Here is a 23,876-nt window from a genome sequence, read left to right on the forward strand (position 1 = left end):
AAGTTAAACAAAGAGCTGTCCTGTTAATGTCTGCCATCTAAAGACTATTTCTGGATCATTTGGTGAATTCAGAATTATAAATGTTCTCAATAGTGAATGTGAACCTAATGTGCTCCTGTTTAAAGGTTTGTTAAGTCTTTTGGATGTTAAAGGGACAGCTTAAAGGATTACTTAGTGTTGTATCCTTTGGGGCTTATCTTTGAATTAATGGTTGCTAAGATAACCTTAAAAAGGTTAACTTGAGTTCATAGAATAAACATTGTTTTGTTTTTTAAAAAATACTAGTCCATTTCTGCTGTACCATACCTGTAGAGTTAGCTGTGTGTTCCCCATACCACAATCTATTAAAAGTTGTGGGTCAGGTGAACTCCATGATACGCTTTGAGATTTTCTAAACCCTCACCCATAACACTAAAGCAATGGAATGCACAATTGTGTAAAATATTAAATAAAAAAGGTCTATTATCTAATGCAAGAAAAAGCTATTGAAGAAAATATTAAACTGCTATTTAATTTTCCATCCTTTGCTTCTTTGAGCTTCAAAAAAGATTAGATAAAATGAAGTATATAGTTAAACAAATATTAATAACAATCAGAGTGACTGAATAAAAATTCCATGGAAATGTTCCGAGTCATAAAATAGAACAGGAAATGGAAAATATCATGAAGAATTTTGCAATGCTCTGTTCTAAAAATATAATTCAAACCTTGAAGAACTGACCCTGAGATTATATTGTGCACTAACTAGCATAAAGCAACTAGTTATCCTGTCCCCATTGGTGACAATATTTAAAGTCAGACAGGGACAAGTGTACTGTCTCCCAGTTCTACTTCTCCACAATCTATCTCAGTCGCTCCAGTGCCTTTGTGTGATTTATCAGTCATATTTCCAATCCTGAATCAGTCAAGATTTGCTTCAGTTGAACAAAGGCTAAAGTCATCATCCTTGGCCAAAACACACTCTTAAGGTTTGCTACCAATTCCATTTCTCTCTGTCGCTGTTTCAGACCAAACCAGACTACAATCTCAGGATTCTACTTGACCGAAAGATGAGCTTTACACACCTATTTTTCTCTGCTCCTGCTTCAGTAACCTGCTATTGAATCATCGTGCAGTTGTCACTTCTAGACTTTTCCCAATGCTTTTCCAGCCTGCCTCTCATCTCCCATCTTCCATAAACCTCAGCTCATCCAAAATTTATAAGCTGGTAAATATTATTGGAGTATTACACAAAGAGGAAAATAAACTGATATATAATGTTGTATATGTGACAAAAGTTTGAAGAACTCCACAATTTATCCAGTTTAAGCCCAACCATTGAATAATGCTATAAATCTTGCTGGATAGCACTGCAATGATCTTAACATATATCACTGCAAACAGCAAACTATTAAATATACCACACCAGCGCTATCCTAAGTGTCGGGCTGCATGCATATCGTAAACCCTTTTAAAGTATGTCTCTGTCAGCATAATTGCAGTATAGAAAATCAAACAAGAGCACAGAAGTTATTTGAAAGTTATCGGACATTATCCTTCAAATCCTATGTTAGAAAGAAATGGTAACTATAATTAGTGTTACGATCGTAAAATGAACCTAACATTCTGCTCATATACAGGAAAAGCGCATCTATGATCTCAAAAAGAAGAACCAAGAACTAGAAAAATTTAAATTTGTTCTGGATTACAAAATTAAAGAGCTGAAAAGACAAATTGAGCCACGAGAAAATGATATCAAAGAAATGAAAGAGCAAATACAGCAAGTAAGTCTTCAGGGAATAAATTGAAAAATTATTCAAATAACTTGTATTCATATTATCCTTTAACACGCCCTTAACTCCAAATCACTTTACAGTCAATTAATTACCATTGAAATCACAGTATCACAGAAAAATGCAGTGCACATGAGGCCCTTCGGCCAATCGAGTCTGCACTGATACATGAAAAACACCTGGGCTGGGGTTCTTCAAAATGGTGGGTAAGTGTTGACATTGGCGTAAACACCGGACTGTTTCACGTCGGGGTCAATGGGCCTCTTGGCCCAGCGTTTCCGTGGCCCACAGGGGGCCAGCACGGCACCGGAGTGTTCCACGCACCTCCGGCTGCCGATACGCAGCCCTGCACTGCCGGCCGCGGGTCCGCGCATGAGTGCAGTGGCCGCTTCCGCGCCAGCCCCGCGCAGGCCCCGCACAACAGCAGGCCGGCGCGGAAGAAGGTAGGCCCCACCCTAGATTGCGCCTGCCGATCGGTGGCCCCTGATCACAGGTCTGGCCGTCATGGAGGCCCCCCTGGAGACTGATCCCCCGCCCCCCCCCCACCAGGACGGCCACCGCAACCGTGACGCCAAGCTCCCGCTGGGTGGAACCATACATGAAACACACCGACGGGAACTCGGCCGGTCAACCGCGGAGTATTGCCGCGAGGGCCTCTTTCAACAACCCCCGACCGGTGTCGCGTTGACTGCGTGTGCGTGGCTGCCGCCGATTCTCTGGTCGCCAAGAGGTTCGCGTCCCGCCGTCGGACCCGGTTGCAGGTCTGATGCCCCATTCTCCGCCCCGCACCGAGTGCTATTTCTTAGCGGAGACTCGGAGAATCCTGGCCCTGATCTATCTACCTAATCCCATTTGTCAGCATTTGACACATAGCCTTGAATGTTATGACGTGCCAAGTGCTCATTCCGTTCCTATTTAAAGGGTGTGAGGCACCCCTCCCTCTATCACCCTCCCAGACAATGCATCCCAGACTGTCACCATCCTCTGGGTAAAATTATTTTTTCTTACCACGCCCCGACCAAACCTCCTACTTGCCTTGAACTTGTCTCCACTTGTGACTGATCCTAAAACTAGGGGGCACAGCTGCTCCTTATCCACCCTGTAAATTCCTACTTTTATCCACAATTGATAAGGTGCCGCATAAAAGACTGATCCAGAAGATGAGATCTGAGGAGATTGGGGGTAGAGTACTAGCTTGGATTGAGGATTGGCTGACTGACAGAAAGCAGAGGGTCGGGATAAATGGGTCCTTCTCTGGCTGGCGAACTGTAACTAGTGGGGTGCCGCAGGGTTCAGTCCTCAGAACTCAATTGTTTACAATCTACATAATGATCTGCAAGGAGTGTAATATTACAAAATTCAAGATCAGCCTGGGAGATGGAGGCATTGGAGGCAGTTCAGAGGAGGTTCACCAGATTGATTCCAGGGATGAAATGGTTGACATATGAGGAGACATTACACAGTTTGGGCTTATACTTGCTGGAGTTTAGAAGACACAGTAAGAAGTCTTACAGCACCAGGTTAAAGTCCAACAGGTTTGTTTGGAGTCACTAGCTTTTGGAGCATAGCTCCTTCATCAGGTCATGGATTTTCGAAGGATGAGAGGGGATCTGATCGAGGTATATAAAATACTAAATGGGATTGATAAAGTAAACATAGACCAAATGTTCCCTCTTCTAGTGAAATCTAGAATGAGAGATCACGAATATAGGTTGAGAGGCGGTAGATTTAGAACGGAGATGAGGAGGAACTACTTCTCACAGAAGGTGGTGAATTTGTGGAACTCGCTGCCCCATTGTGCGTTGGAATCTGAATCATTAAATGGTTTCAAGAAAGAGATAGATATATTTTTGATTTAAAAAAAACACGTTAAAGGATATGGGCAACAGGTGAGGAGGTGGATTTGAGACCGGGAAGAGATCAGCCATGATCTGATTGAATGTCGGAGCAGGCTCGAAGGGCTGAATTGCCTACTTCTGCTCCTAATTCCTATGTTTCTGTGTTTACAGCATGTTCTAATGTTATGTCATCATTTTTCATTTAAATCATTGATGCATATGATTAAAAAACTGATACCCAACACAAATCCCTAAGGAACAATTATCAATTCATGTCAGAAGGTTATCTCCAATTTAAGACTCATTTACGTCGGCTATTAATCTCTGTGACCAAACTCTCAGAAATCAATACCAATTCTCTACAATAATGCTGGCTGGCCAAGCGCTCAGTACTCTGTTCTTAATAATGGATTCCAGTAAGATCCCTGCAGCCGATGTTGAACTGTAAGGTGCGTTGCTTCCTATTTTGTCCATTCCTCCTTTCTTAAATAATCACCTCCTTTGTTTCTTTTAGTACCCCAGGGTGGAAACCATTTGTTCTGGAGATTTGTCATTTTAAGACCCATTATTCCTCAGCTACAATTTTTTTACTTTTATTAAATTCAGAAATATCTGTCCTGATGACTGACTTTGATATTTTTCCAACTTCCTCTGTGGTTAAAATGCATTAATTTTACAAGTCTGACACTTATTCACTATAGTATTACCTGCAATTAATGGGCACATTTTCCCCCTTATCTCTCTGGAATGTAAATTTGAATGTGCAGTGTCCTTTCTTCCTAATCCCTCACTGTGGTGGACAGGAAGTGTGAATATATTTCCACATGGAATTGCGCCACCCTCCTATATTCAGAAAGAAAAAAGAAAGGCATCTTTTATCCACATCAGAAGCCAGCGGTCGGTCCTCTATACATGGAAATAATGAGCCAAATGCCTGTTTGAAGCTTCCACTTTAAGATTGGTTTTCCTTGTTGAAAAATATGCCAGCTCCTTGGGCACTTGGGGGAAATCAGACTTCTGGGATTGCTTATGACAGATAGGAAAGTTTACATTTAGGGGGGTTGGTGGGAGGGGGGGGGGGGGGTGTACGGTAAGCTAAAGACGTCATAGTCCCAGATGACCATAGGATGCTTTCCCCTGTGAGGGGATTTAACCTGAGGATCACCACACCTCAGGCACGGGGAAATATTGAGAAGGTGGGCCTTAATGATAACCACAGCTGGTATGGAGGTGATGGCATCGTGGTGAATTTCACTGGTGAGTAATCCAGAATTTGGAATTGGAATCTGGCCTCAGTAATGATTTTTAAAAGAATTTATATTCCAAATTTTCAACATTTTAATCTTTTAAGCAAACAAACCCCCAACACATTAAGCCCCCCAACACACACCCCCCCCCCCCCACCTTCATCCCTCCCTCTTGCATCTCCAACCCTCCCTCAGCAGTCAACGCTAACTAATTCTCCAAAATACAACATGAACAAATCCCAACTATTGTAGAACCTGTTATTTGCACCCTTCTAGAGCAAATTTCACTTTCTTCAGGGCCAAAAACTCCAGCAGGTCCCCCTGCCACGCCGAGGCACAGGGTGGAGAAGCTGATCTGCACCCCATCAAGATCCGCCTGCGAACAATCAGCGAGGCGAAGGTTAAGACATCTGCCCCCGCACCCGCCTGCAGTCCGGCTAGTCCGATATCCCGAATATGGCTTCCAGGGAACCGGGCTCCACATCCACATGTAGAATCTCTGCAAAGATGCTGAAAACCATTGTCCAAAACCTTTCCAGCTTTGGGCATGCCCTAAACATATATACATGGTTTGCAGCAGCACCCTCCGCCCCCCATCACTTCACCCCTCGAACAGCCAACTCATCCTAGCCTGTGTAAGGTGCACTCAGTACATTATGTTCAGCTGTATCAGCCCCAGCCTCGCAAACGACTTGAGACGTTCACCCTCCGCAGCACCTCACACCACAATCCCTCCTCCAGCGCCACGTCCAGCTCTGTCTCCCATTGCCTTAGCCCCCACCATGGATAACCCATCCTCCTCCAAAATCTCCCCCTGCCCCACTGACAGAGCACTGCCTCCAACAGCGAGGAGGCAGGTGCTATCGAGAAGACCTTCCTCACAAAGTCCAGCATCTGCATTTATTGGAAACTTTTGCCCCGCGCGAATCCAAACTTCTCACTCAGCTCCGCCAAATTCACAAACCACTGTCCCAGAAACAGATCCTTCATCTCCTTAATCCCCTTCGCTTCCCATCCCCGGAACCTTGCATCCATCTTCCCCAGCTCAAACCCATGATTCCCCCTAATTGGCATCCACTCCGACCCTGCTCCCAACCTAAATTGCTGCCGAAACTGCCTACAGATCTTCAGCATCACCACCACCATGAGACTCATTTAATATTTCCCAAGGGCCATCAAGAACGGTGCCGTTGCCAGCACCCGACCCCCTACATCCTCACCCACAGAGCCCCTCGTTCCCTATTCCATCCATGAACCTTCTCTGCATTTGCCGCCCATCAAATTCGGGTAGCCTAGCCCCCCGCCTGCCATCCCATCTGCAGTATCATCTCCCTTATCCTCACCACTTTCCCCGCCTAGACCAATGAGGAGATCAGCCTACCATCCCCCTGAAAAATGCATTGGGCAAAAAGACGAGCAGGTACGGAAATACAAACAAGAATAGCAGTTAAATATTAATCTTTACCACCTGTATTCTGCCTGCCTGACAGAGGAAGATTGTCCCACCTCAACAAGTCAGTCTTCCGCCTCCCCACCAAGCGAGTGAAATTGAACATCCGGAGCCCTGGCCAATCCTGCACCACCTGCACCCCCAAATACCTAAAATGGGACGCTGCCAAACAAAATGGCAGCCCCACACCCCAGCTCTCACCCCCCGGAGAGGAGACCATAAAGTACATACTTTCCTTCAAATTTTACTTATGCCGAGAGAACGTCCCAAATTTCTGAAGCAATCCCATTATGTCCCCCACCGAAGAGCCCTGCTCCAAAATATATAACAAATCATCTGCACATAAGGACACCCTATATTCCACCTGCCCCACCCCCTCACTATCTCCTTCCATGTTCCTCAGCGCAATGGCCAAGGGCTCTATAACCAATGCAAACAGAAGGGGTGATATAGGGTACCCCTGCCCCATTCTCCTGTGCAATGCAAAATACCCTGGATTCATATTATTTGAGTGCACGCTTGCTATTGGCTCCTTATACAACTACACCCAAGCCACAAGCTTCAGCCCAATCCCAAATTTCTCCAACAATCAAATAACTCCACGTCAACCGATCAAATGCCTTCTCCACATCTAGCGTCACCACCACCTCCGTCTCCCTTCCCTCTGCCGGAGAAAGTATCACATTCAACAACCTCCTCATATTCGATGACAACTGTCTGCCCTGAACGAACCCCGTCTGATCCTCCCCAATCGTAACGCACCCCTCCAACCTTAATGCCAGCACCTTTGCCAATATCTTGGCTTCCACATTCAGCAGAGATATGGGCCTATATGACCCACACTCCACCGGTTCCTTATCCTTCTTAAGCAACGAGATTGTGGCCTGCCCTATCATTTTCGGCAAGACCTCCCTGTCCATCACATCCTCGAACATTTCCACCATCAACGGCGCCAGCTTATCCTTAAATCTTTTATAAAATTTGATCGGGAACCCAACTGGTCCTGCCACCTTCCCCACCTGCATCCTTCCGATTGATACCTTCACTTGCTCCACCCCGATCGGCTCCTCCAGCCCTGCCTTCTCCACCACACCCAGCCTCGTGCACTCTAACCCTCCCAGGAACTCCCTCATCTCCCACTCATCCTCTGGTGGCTGCGACTTATACAAGTTCCTATAAAACTCCTCAAACACCTTGGGCGCGATTCTCTGCTCCCCACACCGGGTGGGAGAATCGCGGGAGGGCCCCCCGACAAATTTCACGCCCCCCCTGGCGGCCCCCGCGATTCCTCCCCCCCCCCCCCCCCCCGCTCGGAAGAATCGCCGCTCGCCGTTATTTACGCCGAACGGCGATTCTCCGATCCGGATGGGCCAAGCGGCCTGCTGTTCGCGGCCGTTTCACGACGGCGGCAAACACACCTGGAAACGGGAGTGAGAAGCCCGTTTGGGGCTTGTAGGTGGCCTAGCAAGGAAAGAGCACCACGACTGTGCTCAGGAGGGGACAGGCCCGCAATCGGTGCCCACCGATCGTCGGGCAGGCGTCCAAATCGGACGTACTATTTCCCCTCCGCCGCCCCGCAAGATCAAGCCGCCACGTCTTGCGGGGCGGCTGAGGGGAAAGACGGCCACCGCGCATGCGCGGGTTCGTGCCGTCAGCGTCATGACGTCAGCCACGCATGCGCGGGTTGGAGCCGGCCAACCTGCGCATGCGCGGCTGACATCATTAGGCGCGCCGGCTGCGTCATTCTTGGCGCGAAGCCCCCGCGACCGAGAGTTACAGAGTGCCGCTCCTAGCCCCGCCGGGAGAGGAGAATAGGGGGCAAGGAGCAGCCTCCGAGGCTATCGTGAAACTCAGCCGAGTTCACGATGGCCCTCCCGATTTTTCCCGAGAGCGGAGAATTCTGCCCCTTGTTAATCTGTACTGGAGCCACCACCTACTCCCCCGTCTTGTCCCATACCATCTCCCTCACCTGGGCCTCCCTACAAAGCTGACCTGCCAACATACGCCCTGCCTTCTCCCCGTACTTATAAACAGTCCCCCTTGCTCTTCTCTTTTTAAAAAATTTTAAAGTACCCAATTTTTTTCCCCCAATGAAGGGGCAATTTATCATGGCCAATCCGTCTACCCTACACAACTTTGGGTTGTGGGGGTGAGAGCCACGCAAACACGGAGTGACTGTGCAAACTCTATACGTCTGTGACCCCGGGCCGGGATTGAACCTAGGACCTCAGCACCGTGAGACAGCAATGCTAACCACCATGCCACCGTGCCGCCCTCCCCTCGCCCTTCTCAACTGACACACTGCTTTCCCTGTAGACAGTAGATTGAACCTCGCCTGCAACTCTTTTCTCTTTACCAGGAGCCCTGGAACAGGGTCCCCCACATATCTTCCATCCACTTCCAAAATCTCTTCTACCAACCATTGCCGTTTCTCCCTCTCTTCCCTATCTACCTTGGCCTTAAACGAGATCACCGCCCCCCTCACCACCGCCTTCAGATCCTCCCAATCCACCGACGGCAAGACCTCCTCCCTGTAATTGAACCCCATATACACCTCAATCACCTTCCCTATCTTACCGATCCGCAAATAACCCCACATCCATCCTCCACCCCGGCTTTTGGGCTGCTCCCTTCTCCAGTATCATGTCCGTCCAATGCGGAACGTGATCCAAGAACACAATTGCCGAATACTCTGTCCTCTTAACTCTGGCCAACAGCGCCTTCCCCACCACAAAAATGTCAATCCATGAGAGTGCTTTTAGTTTGATTCTGTCTCATCACATTTGTTGACTGTTGTTTCTTAACTTTACAAATAAACCTTTAGAGATATATGCTAATTGAACCAAAAATGTCTTCAAATACTTTCCACTTCTCATCTATAGGTTCATCTGACATGTTTCCAGTGTACTATTATTTCTCATCCCTCTGATGTGTATCTTATTTAATTTAAAATGTTTTGTGTCTCTTATTTCTCCCTATCAAACCCAATGTCAAATTCAATCATGTTATGGTTACTATTCATAAAATGTTTCCTTCTGGTCAGATTGTTAACTAATTCTGTTTTTTCAAAAATTATTCTTTCATGAATGCGGGGGTTACTGGCTAGGCCAACATTTGTATTGCCCATTCCTAATTGCCCTTGAGAAGTTGGCAGCAAGCTGTGGTCCATGTGGTGAAGTCATATGCTGATATCCAGTCCATAGTGCTGTTAGGATAATCAATAATCACCACTAAATCTAGAATGACATTATTCCTTATTGGTTCAAAAACATATTGCTCCAGAAATGTGTTCTGAACACATTCTAGAAATTCAGTGCCGTTGCTACTTGAGCGATTCTGATTTTCCCATTCTGTGAAAATTAAAATCTCCTATTATTAAAGTACTGTTTCTTATTCATGCTCCTCTGATCACTGTATTCCTTCACTACTTCACTTCTGCCAGTGGCTCTACAAATAATTTCACCACAGTCCTGCATCCTTTATTGTTTCCCAGTTCTCCACAAACTGTTTACATTGCCTATTCACCCATATTGCCAAAGAGTCATTGCAGCACAGAAGAAGGAGGTCATGCAGCCCATCAAGTCAATTTTCCATTTCTGCATTTGTACCTTTTAATCAATATTATTACCCTTACTCCTTTTATTATGTACCTACTCTTTCTAAAGACTCTTGGCTGGACTATATAGGTCCCAATCATCCCCATCTAGTTATCTTAAATAGTACATCTTAAATCTAATGGTCTGTAATGGGGGTATTATGTCAAGTCCGTAAAATTGAATTTGTGCTTCTAACTCATTCTTCAATTATGTTATTATTTTTAAGATAACAGTCCCTAGACTTCTGCATTGTCCTCTTCACAGTTTACATATTCCAAGTTCTGTATCATCCGCAAACTTGAAATTGTCCCCTGCACACTAGGAGCTAGATCATTAATATATGTCAGGAAAAGCAACGGTTCAAACACCGATCCCTGGGGAACACCAGTCAGAGGATACAGCAGAGTGTAGATTAGTTGGAGATATGGGCAGAGAGATGGCAGATGGAATTAAATCCAGACAAATGTGAGGTAATGCATTTTGGAAGGTCTAATACAGGTTGGAAATATACAGTAACTGGCAGAACCCTTAAGAGTATTGACAGGCAGAGGGATCTGGGTGTATAGATCCACAGGTCACTGAAAGTGGCAACGCAGGTGGAGAAGGTAGTCAAGAGAACATATGGCACGCTTCATGAGCCGGGCCATTGAGTATTAAAATTGTCAAGTCATGTGCAGCGATATAGAACCTTAGTTAGGCCACACTTGGAACATAGGGGGCGATTCTCCGCACTGGGCCGGAGAATCGCCTCAACCGCGCCACGATGCCTCGACGCCGGCGCGCGATTCTCCGAGGTGCGGAGAATCGGTGCCATTTGCGCCAGTGCGTTTGGCACGACGCCGGCCGCTGGAATTGATGGGCCGCCGAGTCTCCGGCCCAGATGGGCCAAGCGGCCGCGCCGATACGTCAGAGTCCCGCCAGCACCGTTTACCCCTGGTCGCTGCTGGCGGGAATTCTGCATGAACGGTCGGGGGGCAGCCTGTGGGGGTGGGGGGCGGGGAAGATGCCTCCTTCACCGGTGGGGGCTTCCGATGGGGTCTGGCCCACGATCGGGGCCCACCGATCGGTGGGCCGGCCTCTTCCCCCCCCCGGGCTTACTTTCTGGCGCGGCTGGCCCCTGAACACCGACGCCATGTTGAGTTGGGGCCGGCGCGCTAAAGAAGTCCCCCACGCATGCGCAGGTTGGCGCTGCCCAACTCCGCATGCGCGGGTTGGCGCGGCGCCCATTTGACACCACGAAAGGAGGCTGTAGCGGCGTGAACCGCTCCAGCACCGTGCTGGCCCCCATCGGTCGTACCCGGGCCCGGTTCGCGCCGTCGTGAAATGCGACGGTGTTCACGACGCCGCAAACACTTGGGCGCCATATTGGAGAATCGCAGGCATAGTGTTCAATTCTGGTCATCACACTGCCAGAAGGATGTGGAGGTTTTGGAGAGGGTGCAGAAGAGGTTGACCATGATGTTGCCTGGTCTGGAGGGCATTAGCTATGAGGACAGGTTGGATAAACTTGATTTGTTCTCACAGAAATTTGGAGGTTGAGGGGCAACCTGATAGATGTCTACAAAATTGTGAGGGGCATGGGCAGAGTGAATAGTCAGAAGCTTTTTCCTTGGGTGGAAGAGTCAATTACTAAGGGACATAGGTTTGAGTAGCGGGGGGATCAGTTTAGAGGAGAAGGGCAAGGGAAGGTTTTTTTACACAGAGGGTAGAGAGTGCCTGGAACCCGCTGTCGGAGGAGGTGGTGGAAGCAGTTATGATAGTGACATTTAAGGGGCATCTAGGCGAATACATGAATAGGATGGCAATGGAGGGATACGAACCCCGGAAGTGTAGAAGTATTTAGGTTAGATGGGCAGCATGGATGGCCCCCCTTGGAGGGCCGAAGGGTCTGTTCCTGTGCTGTACGTTTCTTTGTTCTTTGAACTTCTTTAACTAATCTACCATGTGGAACATAACACTTTTTAACATTAAAGATACAAGGTAAATATTAATCACAAAATGGCATTGACTGCCAGGATTATTAGAAATGGTATGCAGGGATGTGCCGTATTAGTCACATTTAATGAATAAAGTTTACCAATGGAACATTTAGTTATATAGGGATTGTTTCTTGCAGTTGACAAGCAAGAAGATCTCAGTCTTTAGGAGCAAAGGTAATGAAAAGTGACTTGCTTCAGAAATAAAACCTCCTTTTAGGAAGGTTGATCATTGTTTAATTTCTAACCATTTCTTTGCCACAAATCTCTCTGCAGATGGAAACTGAGTTGGAACTGTTTCATAAACATAATACCCAGCTGGAACTTAATATTGGAGAACTCAAACAGAAACTAAAGGCAACAGAGGCAGAGATGCGTAAAGAGATGGAGAAGGTTAGATGTGTTGTGCATGCATTTAACCAAATATGTACTAGCACAAATATAGTCACGCACACTGTCCCACATTCTTGCAAATCAACTTAGATAAATTCTATTATCTTTAATTCATCGATATTGTATATTTTTGTGTTAAATATATCAAAATGAATTTTTCACATGCATTAGAATGCATCTCGATATGCTGTTGCTGTTACCCCGCTGTAGGATTTACAAAGGCTACTAATTTCATTACCATGGTTTCAGGTCAGGAACAGTAAGCTGCGGAGTATTATGACCCCAGACCAAACCCCAACAGTGGCGAGGATACTGGGCCAAAACCCCAAGAATAATTCGCTCCAGGAGTGATTGAATGAAAAAAATAGGGCTTTGGTATTTCTAAAACAAAACTTTATTATGAATACAATATTAAACTATTAACTTCACACTCAAAAAGAACAGCTTACAATTATCCCTTAATACAACGATACAATTTCCCATTAAACAACAAGAAAAGTAACGTACAGTTCTTAATCCATCTTAAAATTAGCAAGACATAGAGTAATGCTTGTGGTACAGAACAGGTCCTGGTTTTGGTTAGAAACCCTTCAGACTCTGGCTGAATTGCTTCAAATAGCTTGGTTGTTTCAGCCTCTTCCTTGTCTTCAGACAAGAATGCTCTGTTTTTAAACTATTATTACTTTGTTTTTAATCTACTACTGGGAAATAAACCTGCTTTTTGTTATGGTCTAAAAAGACAAGGGTTGCCAGATCAGACTTCACTTCCATAAGCCTTTCCCCAAAATTCTGTTTCTCCAACAGCTTCTCAAAATGTCACTCTGCCTTCCTTGGCTCCACCCATCAATTACTTAATCTCCCCAAGCAAAAAAACACAAATGATCTCTCCAGGGACCTGACAGCACATTAACTGAGTTCTCCTGAACTAGGAATGCCTCTCCCCGCCCCCCTCCCCAGGACCCTGCAATTTACATGATATTTGACTTGGTAAAAACGATAAGTCTCTGGTCAACAACAGGTATTGGCATGTCATTGCAGCAATTTTTCACAGTGACTGCTGCCATTGTGAGTGCTCGAGTTAAACAAAAGCTTTCCAGTGTCTAAGCCTCATCCCCTTTTCAGTCAGTGGCTCTCTCTGGTGTTCCTGTCTCCGTGCCTGCGATCCCACTTCAGCCACATTGAAAGCTGCCATGCTCACTCATACCTCAGCACCTGATTAGACCCCGCACCTCCTGCACTTGGCTTCCGGCCCTAATTGGACAACTTCTGTAAGATTTCACCAGTAGCCGCAATGCTGATACCTAAAATTGATCTGAAAATGTACAAATTGCAGATCATTGCCTTTCTACACAGGAAATATATGTGTACATGTAGATACATGGAAAATAGGGTCTGGCACCACAATATGAATGAAATGAAATGAAAATCGCTTATTGTCACGAGTAGGCTTCAATGAAGTTACTGTGAAAAGCCCCTAGTCACCACATTCGGGCACCTGTTCGGGGAGGCTGTTACAGGAATCGAACTGTGCTGGTGGCATGCCTTGGTCTGCTTTCAAAGCCAGCGATTTAGCCCTGTGCTAAACAGCCTATTGCAATCAGTCCCAAAAATAATTGTGTTTGAAATAAGTTAAATCTGTATTTTTAAAACATTTCCTCCCTTTTATCTCTATCTTTCTGTCTCCCATTTGTTTTTTCTTTTTCTCTCAATTTCAGGTGCGAAATGTAGAGTCTGTGGTCAAGCGTTTCAAGACTGATTTGTATAACTGTGTGGCGTTTATTCAAGAGCCAAAGAAATTGAAAGAAAGTATATGGCAAGTCTATGCGAAATATGTGCCGCAGTCGGAAGTGGTAAGACTTGTTTTTAAAATTGCAACGTTTACTGAACTGTAAGACCATTTGATTTCATAGAGAAATTTTTACCCTTTGTCTTCTCTACTGTTGAGAAGATGCGCCACTCGATCGCACAGAGTGACGTCCTGTAGACAAACACAGCAAAACCTCTTTCACCTGAGAGCAGCACAAGGTTGTTAGCATGAAAGCATACACGACTTCTAACGAACCACCTTCTATCCTATTATTTTCTGTTGTATAGCACAATTACTTCCATGAAGATCCATGTTGCTCATTTGTCTGCTTTTTCAAAAAATTCAGTCGTGAAACGTGGATGTCGTTGGCTAGGTCAACATTTATCGCCCATCCCTAATTGCACTTGAGAAAATGGCAGTGAGCCATATTCTTGAACTGCTGCAATCCATGAGGTGTAGATACACCCATAGTGCTATTAGAAAGGGAGTACCAGGATTTTGACCCAGCGACATTGAAGGAATGCAATATAAAGGAATGGCAATCATTCAAGGAAGATATGTGGCTTGGAAGGGAACTTGTAGATTGTGGTGTTATCATGGTCCGGGCCAGAGGGCGACTGAGGCTCAGACCTGCACCCTGCCCCAGATACCGGGTAACCCGGAAAGGAAAAAGGTTTGTCATACACATGTAGTGCTTCAGATGGAGACAGTGACAGCCCCCTCCTGCTTCAAGAGAGCAGGCCTTCTCCCAGACAAAAAAGCCAGCACAGGTGAACAATTGGGCACCAATGGCACATTGCAATGCTGACTTAATTGGCTCCTCAAAGAAGGGTCAAAGAACTGATCAGCCAACTGATTTCCTCTTCTGGCAGGTGAGGCACATCTGATTTGTGTGAAACCTGCAATTAGCATGTCAATTTAGAGGGCACCCTCATTCCCCCTGCTCACATGGGCTACAGTCTAGATCAAGTGTCAGATTAAGCCCAAGATGAGGTGCAATGCCGTTTCTTGTCGGCTTGGACCTTTTATGACTTTCATGTAGAGACAATAAGTTTAATTTGAATTTTAATTGGTTTTCGGAACAAGCAATGAGATGGATTAAAGGCTTGCCCTGTCCACTCTGCGTATTGGCTTTGTAACTTTAAAAATGGGATAAAAATTAAAACAAGCTTTCCAACTGGAACAGCGAGCCACCCAGACACAAATCCCAGACAGCCTGGCCTCCATTACCAGTGGCTTTGAACCTCAATACAGCCAAGCTATTCCAGTACAGCTACAACACTGACATTTACCTGGCAATGTGAAAAATTGCCTAAGTGTGTCCTGTACACAAGAAATAGGACAAATCCAACCCAGTCAATTATTGCTCTATCAGTCTACTCTCCATGATCAGCAAAATGATGGAAGGAATCATCAACAGTGCTATCAAGTGGCACTTACTCATCAAGAAGCTGCTTACAGATGCTCAGTTTGGGTTTCGCCAGGGTCACTCAGCTCCTGACATTATTACATCCTTGTTTAAAACATGGACAAAAGAGCTGAATGCCAGCAGTGAAGTGAGCGTGGCTGCCCTTGACATAAAGGCAGCATTTGACCGAGTATGGCATTAAGTAGCCCAAGCAAAACTGGAGTCAATGGGAATCAGAGGGAAAACTCTCTGCTTGTTGGAGGCATATCTGGCAAAAAGGATGATGGTTGTGGTGGTTGAAGGTCAATTATCTCAACTCCTGGAAATCACTGCAGGAGTTCCCCAGGGTAGTGTATTAGGCCTGACCATCTTCAGCTGCTTCATTAATTTTATTAAGAAAACATTTTATTGAAGGTATTTTGAACATATAATACAAAAGTACAAACATTAACCACAGCAACAGGTACCAAAGCTTCCCCCTCCCTACATCTCCCCCACCCAGCAACTACTCTCACTCATCCCGCTGCCCCCCCCTCCCAGCACCCACCTCGCTTTTTCCAACTTATCGCCCACCCCAAATACAAAGTAAACCCCGCCCCCTTCCCTCCACTGACGACTCAATACTCCTTAAAGAAGTCGTTAAACAGTTTCCACCTCAAGTTGAATCCCTCCTTCGCATCTCAAATGGCAAACTTATTGTTTTCCAAATACAGAAACTCTGCCAAATCAGATAGATAGAATTGTACTCTGCATTGGTATCAGCTGTGACTCAATGAAAGCACTCTTTCCTCCGATTCAGAACACTGTGGATTCAAATTTTATCCAACACCACTGAAAAAGATTATCTGGTTATTATCAAATTGCTGTGCGGAAAATGGTTGTTGCTGAAAGTACTAGATTAGTTTGTAAAGTGCCTTGGATTGTCTAGGGGTTGTGAAGGGCACAGCGTGTGTGTAAGCTCCTGACGCAGGTGCTAGCTGTATTTGATTTTGACATTCTTAATATTGACATTGGGTGCCAAAAGTCAATTGTTACATTTCTCAAGATTAAGATTGCTGATTTGAACTGCGCAAGATTTAGCCGTGTTGATTCTGAAACTGCCTCTCCCTCTCTCCCGATCTCAAAAAAGATGTGAACAGCAATAATGCTGCATATTTCCCATGGTCACAACAACAGCATTCACAACATTGATCCTAACAGCGTAGCTAATTTGTCCACCAACTGAGCATCTACTGACCACCTACTCTGATTTATGTCCTTACTTCAGTCACAGCTTGTAAGAGTTTGTTGCTGGGATCCATTTATTTGGGCCTTTAACAAAGTAAAGCACTCCAAGGTACTTCACAGAACCTTTAGCGAACAAAATTTGACACTAAGCCAAATAAAGAGATATTGGGAGATGGGTCCAAAAAGCTTGATAAAGTAGATGGGTTTCACATATGAACATAAGAAATAGAATCTGCAGTAGGCCATTAGGCCCTTTGAGGTTTCCCCGCCATTCAGCAAGATCATGGGTGTAATTTTCCATTCATAGATAGATAGTTCATAGAATTTACAACGCAGAAGGAGGCCATATGGCCCATCAAGTCTGCATCAGCCCTTGGAAAGAGCACCCGACTTAATCCCACATCTCCACCTAACCTTTGACACGAAGGGGAAATTTAAAGTGGCCAATCCACCTAACCTGCACATCTTTGGACTGTGAGAGTAAACCAGAGCACCCGGAGGAAACCCACGCACACACGGGGAGAACGTGTAAACTCCACAGAGAGAGTCACCCGAGGCTGAAATTGAACCCGGGTCCCTGGAGCTGTGCGGCAGCAAAGCTAACCACTGTGCCGCCCATCTGGAGACTAAGTGCAGTTTCAGGTGGGCAAAGTCGCCCTCACTGGGCGAGACCCAGAATAGCATATCAAAAATGAGCCATTATGCTCGTGCAAACATGTCTGCGCCTGATTATCCCAGGTCCCGGAACTAACGGCCTCGCATGGGAGACCTCACCATGACACTGTTTAGCACTCATCCACAAAACTATGGACCAGGTGCAACGGCACCTGAGGGGTGTCTCCCAGGTCATCGTAGGCCATCCAAGTGCCCAGGTGGCATTGCCAGGTTCCCCGGGTGACAGTGCCAAGTTGCTAGGCTGGCAGTGGATGGTGTCTGGGTGGCAGCGGAAGTTCAAGGGTACCACCCTGCCCAGAGCTCAAACACCTGGGGGCCTCCGATGGCCCCAAGTTGCCATTCTGCCTGCTCCGCGTTTGTGTGGACTAGTGCTAAACGGCGAGGTCTCTCATTTGTGGCCATTCATTCCTGGGCCTTTGGAGAATCCAGCGCCAACAAATTTAACATTTTGGACTCGAAGGGGCAATGTAGTGTGGCCAATCCACCTAACCTGCACATCTTTGAACTGTGGGAGGAAACTGGAGCACCCGGAGGAAACCCACATAGACACGGGGAGAACATGTAAACTCCACACGGACAGTCACCCCTCAGAGTAGTCTAACTGCTCACTTCAATGTAAATCTGAATCAGGCCATGTGAGGGCGAGATCCAGATCATAACATCTCTCTAGATCTGATTTGATCTCACGAGGCGTTCCGAGCATCGCAAATCTCGCGAGAAGCCTATCATGAGATTTAATGGCCCCATTGCATCACCAAGTCAGGATCGACAAGCCCGTTCGATCGTGCTCTGTATATTTTCAAGAAGAGTGAGATAAAGGTCTTGGGGCTAAAGGAATCGAAGGATATGGGAGGAAAGCGGGAACAGGTTACTGACTTGGACAATTAACCATGATCTTACTGAATGACAGAGCAGGCTCGAAGGGCTGGATGGTCTCCTCCTGCCCCTATTATCTATGTTTCTAATTCATGGAGCTCAGAGTTTAGGTAAATCCAATTTACATGGCAGTTCAAATGAACTAGCTGTTCACCTATTTTAACTCTATTCATTCTATTTGATAGTTTGAAATTGCAGCTGTTGATTCAGACATTCAGCGAGAGTTTGGACGACAAAGAAACCACTTGGAGAAAAGTATTGCAACTCTACAGAAGAAACTGTCGAAGGACACAGAGATTCACCGTGCTGACAATGTCCATATTATGCAGGTAGGATTTTCAGTAACGACATCTTATTTTTTTCTCGCATCTTCTGTCAGCTGTGGCTCAATGGGTAATATTCTTACCTCTTGAGTCAGAAAATGTTCCAAGCTCAAGTCCAGGGCTTGAGCACAAAAATCATCGTTGACTCTTTAATGCAGTGCTGAGAGAATGCTGCACTGTTGGAATGCCATCTTTCTGGTGAGATATTAAATCAAGGCCAATGCTGCATGAATGGGTAGATGTTGAAGATCCGATGGAATTATTTTGAAAGCAGGGTGTCCTGGCCAATATTTATCCCTCACCATCACAAAAGCAGATTATCTGGTCATTTTGTGGTTGTCCTCTTTATGTGGCGATCTGCCAAGTGGGTCACATGACCTGGATAACCAATCAGTGACTGAGGTGGGGGATCAACCTAGGAAGGGTTGGTTTATATATTGGTGAGATCCTGGAACCTGACTGTTGCAAGCATCTGCATTGTAATTATGTGAAAATAAACGTTGCAGTTGTTATTTACCTAACTGGTGAATGGGAAATATATTAGTGATCAAGATAAAAGAAAGAAAAAAAAGCAGTCCCAAGATTGTGAGTATTAAGTCACGTTGAATTTCAGTTCAAGTTGAGAAACAGAAGAGTATTTGCAGATATACCCTTTTCGAGTGGTTAGATCCTTTTGATGTCTCTGGAGGATTATACACAATACATTGAATTTTTGGGCTACTTTTCTCAGACCAACGAAATAGAATCATAGAATAGAATCAAAAATTTTATAGAATCTTAGAATTCCTACAGTGCAGAAGGAGGCCATTTGGATCATTGAGTCTGCACTGACCCCTGAAAGAGCACCCTACCTGGGCCCACTCCTCCGGGCCTATCTCCCTCGTAAACTAACCTGCACATCCCTGGACACTAAGGGTCAATTAATGACCAATCTACCTAACCTGCACATCTTTGGACTGTGGGAGGAAACGGGAGCACCTGGATAAAACCCACAAAGACACGGGGAGAACATGCAAATTCGTGACAGAGAGTCACCCAAGGCCACTATTGAACCAGGATACCTGACACTGTGAGGCAGCAGTGTTAACCACTGTGCCACCGTGCCACCCGTACAAACAATAATAATCTTTATTGTCACAAGTAGGCTTACATTAACACGGCAATTAAGTTACTGTGAAAAGCCCCTAGTCACCACATTCCAGCGCCTGTTTTGATAGACAAAGGGAGAATTCAGAATGTCCAATTCATCTAACAATCACGTCTTTTGGGACTTGTGGAAGGAAACCAGAGCACCCAGAGGAAACCCACGCAGACACGGGGAGAATGTGTAGACTCCACACAGACAGTGACCCAAGCCAGGAATTGAACCTGGAACCCTGGCGTTGTAAAGCCATAGTGCTAACCACTGTGCTCCTTGCCTTCAAGAAGGAGGAGAAAAGAGAGGCAATCCTTCTGAGCATGTGTGGGACCCAGGCCTACAATTTAATACACAGCCTCACACTCCAAGCCTGCCACAATCCCAAGTCATTCACTGAGATAGTTGAATTGGTGAAGACACACTATTACCCGAAGCCATTAGTAATATTACAGCGATTTAAGATTAACTCAAAGGAGAGCCCTTGGGGAAACTATTGCAACTTATGTTACCAAGATAAGGCAGATCGTAGAGCTCTGTGACTTCAAAGTCATCCTAAACGATATGCTGCAGGACCGTTTAGTCTGTGGGATAAATTAATTTCAAAGAGGCACTGGGGTGATGTAGAGTGCTAAGAAGTGCGCACAGGATCTTCAGAGGATGGAAATGGTGCTGCCCATCATTTAGGGTGGGAGACTGCAGTCAGCAGTGGCACCAAAAATGAGGATGTAACTTTAAAGCGGGAAGCAAATGCAGCCACGAATATAACAGGAAGATTTAAAAGAGCCAATCAATTGCTGAGGGCTGAAGTAGAGTGTTACCGGCGTGGGATTAATCTCTCCTCTGAAGCCTGCCAGTATAAAGAGGCTGAATGTTTTTTTCTGCCACAGGAAAGGTCACTTGAGGCACCAATGTAAAAGTAAGTCAAGTCTATCCAATAATAGTTACATTGCTCATGCATAAGATGTAAGAGTCCAGTACTACAGAGTTAAATGTTTACTCTTGTTCAATGTGAAAGTAGGCAATGTAGCCCCCATCACTATGACTTAGCTGGTTTAGCTCACTGGGCTAAATCGTTGGCTTTTAAAGCAGACCAAGCAGGCCAGCAGCACGGTTCGATTCCCGTACCAGCCTCCCCGGACAGGCGCCGGAATGTGGCGACTAGGGGCTTTTCACAGTAACTTCATTGAAGCCTACTCGTGACAATAAGCGATTTTCATTTCATGATGCTTTTGGTAAACATTAGGCCCTTATTAAAGATGGAAGTTTATATCGGAGCCTTTGCCACAGTGATAGGAGAACATTCATTTTGATATTTACAAGGAATTTAACCATTGGGTTTGAGGGATATCACAGAAAAACTAACAACACAGCAAATCAAGTATTGGATCAGCAGGGATCTGCTGTTATCCAAAGTGAAGCACAGGATGCTAAGAAGTTGGGCTAGTGAGTCAGTTTCTGAAGAGATAAAACCACATTAAAAGTAAAAGGATGAATTAAGTTGCGCGGATGGCATCATACTTTTGTGAGCCAGTGTAGTTGTCCTTGTACCAGGAAGGGAGTTGCTCCTAGCCGAATTGCCCATTTGAGTATATCTATGATGAAGATGCTCGACAGGGGTTATGCATGGTGACCTGACATCGATGTCAACATTGAGAGTCTGGTGAAGCACTGTGAATAGTTGTAAATGCAACAAACGTTGCCTACTACATCACCACTGCACCCTTGGAATATCCGGGCTAGCCATGTGTGGGCTGTTTAGCACAGGGCTAAATTGTTGGCTTTGAAAGCAGACCAAGGCAGGCCAGCAGTACGGTTTAATTCCCGTACCAGCCTCCCCGAACAGGCGCCGGAATGTGGCGACTAGGGGCTTTTCACAGTAACTTCATTTGAAGCCTACTCGTGACAATAAGCGATTTTCATTTTTCATTGGGTACGTGTTCATGTTGATTATGTGGGGCCATTTTTTGGCACAAGGTTTTTGCTCCTGTTGATGCCCATTCAAAGTGGATAGACGTGTTGGAAAGGAAGTCAATAATATCGCACACCTCAACTGAGAAATGTCATTATTGTTTTTCGGCCCACGGGACTCCTGGAGACAATGGATAATGGAACACCCTTCACGAGTGCTGAATTTCAAACTTTCACCCCATGAAATGATATCAAGCACATCAGGACTGCCCCTTCAGGACTACGCCTTACCTGCCAGCATCCAACTGGCTGAAGGAGCAATCTAAATCTTCAAGGTCAGCCTTAAGAAGCTGGAGACCAGAATCTCCCAATTCCTTCTGGGCTATAGAAACACTCCACACTCTACAATGGGAGAGACGCCAGCAGAGCTGTTGATGGGTTGGCATCTTAGGACCAGTCTAAGCCTGGTGTTTCCGAATTTTCCGGTGAGTGTAGAGGGTAGTCAGAACAGTCAGAAGAAAAGTCATGATTCAAGCAAATCAACAAAGTCGTTTTCAGTGCGGGAAGCTGTGTATGTCAGAAATTTTGGAAGCGGCTCGAGGTGGGCCCCAGGAGGTGTATCAAAAACAGAACCTTTGTCTTATGATGTGGATGTACAAGCAAGGACTGTCTGAAGCATGTAGACCGTTTCTGAGGACGAGAGTTGTTCCAGCAGCCTGTACTGCCACCTGACACCATGATACCAGCAGGAAACATTGTTGATTATTCAAGCAGTGAAGTACCAAGTCAGTCTGTCATCCCCATGGAAACGGATGAAGCTGAGTTACCAGTACCTGAGGAGATGTTGAGTATAGTAGTCTCTGTGAAAGCACCCCAGTGGAAGCATGCCCGACAGAGAAGTTATTCCGCTCCACTAGAAATCAGAAACCGCCTGAAAGACCCATTTTATGATGTACTGAATGCATTGTTTAATGTTCTAATTATTGGGGACAGAATAACTTAAATATTTTATGTATGGAATCTATATAATATATGGTTTATACATATGGAAAGGAGAGGTGTGATGTTTGGCCCCTTTATCGGCCGATCTGCAGAGGGTCAGGTAACCCAGGTATTCAGTCAGAGGCCAGGGTGGGGGATCACCCTAGCAAGCATGTGTTTCTATATCAGTTCAATCCTGGAAGCTGACTTGCAGCCATGAGGCTGCAAACCTCTGCTTTGTCATTATATTTAAATAAACACCGCAGTTATTATTTATCTAACTTAATTGGGAAATATTTCAGTTATCATATTGTTCATGATGGTTTGCTGTGCAAAGCGTGGCTGCCATATTACCTATATAACAACACTGACAAGACTTCAAAAGTTCTTAATTGGCTGTAAAGCACTTTGAGAGGTCCGGTAACTATATAAATGTCTGTCTTTCTTTCATTCTTATATGCCATCCTAAGCAGCTTCACATGAGCGTGATATAATGGCCTGTAACATCTGGCTAGTGCGGGAAACCATGAGCCACCGATTCTAAAATGCGCACTTACCTGCGCTTGGATATTAGGATGAACCTTCCTTTCCATTCCGCAGCCTGGGGCCTCCACTTGGACTGTCTGCGCAGGCTCCAAAGCAGTGCAGGAGTGCAGCACTTATGACAGGGCCAGGTTGGGAATGCTCATTGAGGGCAGCCATTTAAACTGTAGATTTATATTGAAAACAACGGGCAACTTTTTAACAAGTGTTTTAAAGATATATAGAAGTTCTTTGAATTTTTTTTTACTCTTCCGTTTGTACAGGCATTGCTTTTGTTACTGGTTCTTTTAAATAGATTTTATATATTTTTTTATGATTAAAGGTGATTATTTTGTTATGGGCCAGGGTTTAACAACTCCAAATTATATTATGGAGTCCACCTGACCTACAACCTCTGTGTTGAATTTGGCTAAGGTGAGCACAAGAGCTTGCCTTTCAGATGTTATTCAACGGACTTCTTAGGCGCTTTTAATAAAAATAAAGCTGTATTCTAAGAATTTAGTTAACATTTGTATAGAACTTTTATCAATTACAAACACAAAGATCCCACACATCTACAGTAATCTATGTATAACCCTTAATGAAGTTCCCCTTAACTGTTCCAATTCAATAACGAAATCCAAGTAAAACCAGAAGCCACTTTTCAAAGGTGTGGCCCAGCACACGGCATTCTTACTGGCATAAGACTTGTTATTGATACTCTGTTCCCCTTTTCAAA

General features: G+C 45.3%; 1 protein-coding gene across 1 annotated transcript in view; it reads left to right on the plus strand.

Moving 5' to 3' along the window:
* Positions 1 to 14,021, plus strand: part of cfap57 (cilia and flagella associated protein 57) — an 81,480-nt gene extending 67,459 nt beyond the window's left edge. Inside the window, exons 17-20 of the mRNA XM_038793953.1 lie at positions 1,620 to 1,763; positions 12,020 to 12,056; positions 12,156 to 12,272; positions 13,988 to 14,021. Coding sequence (XP_038649881.1) covers positions 1,620 to 1,763; positions 12,020 to 12,056; positions 12,156 to 12,166 — 192 coding nt within the window. The 3' untranslated portion in view covers positions 12,167 to 12,272; positions 13,988 to 14,021. The remainder of the gene's footprint in view (positions 1 to 1,619; positions 1,764 to 12,019; positions 12,057 to 12,155; positions 12,273 to 13,987) is intronic.
* The last annotated feature ends 9,855 nt before the right edge of the window (positions 14,022 to 23,876 follow it).

Source organism: Scyliorhinus canicula, chromosome 4 (assembly GCF_902713615.1).
Source record: "Scyliorhinus canicula chromosome 4, sScyCan1.1, whole genome shotgun sequence".
NCBI lineage: Eukaryota > Metazoa > Chordata > Chondrichthyes > Carcharhiniformes > Scyliorhinidae > Scyliorhinus > Scyliorhinus canicula.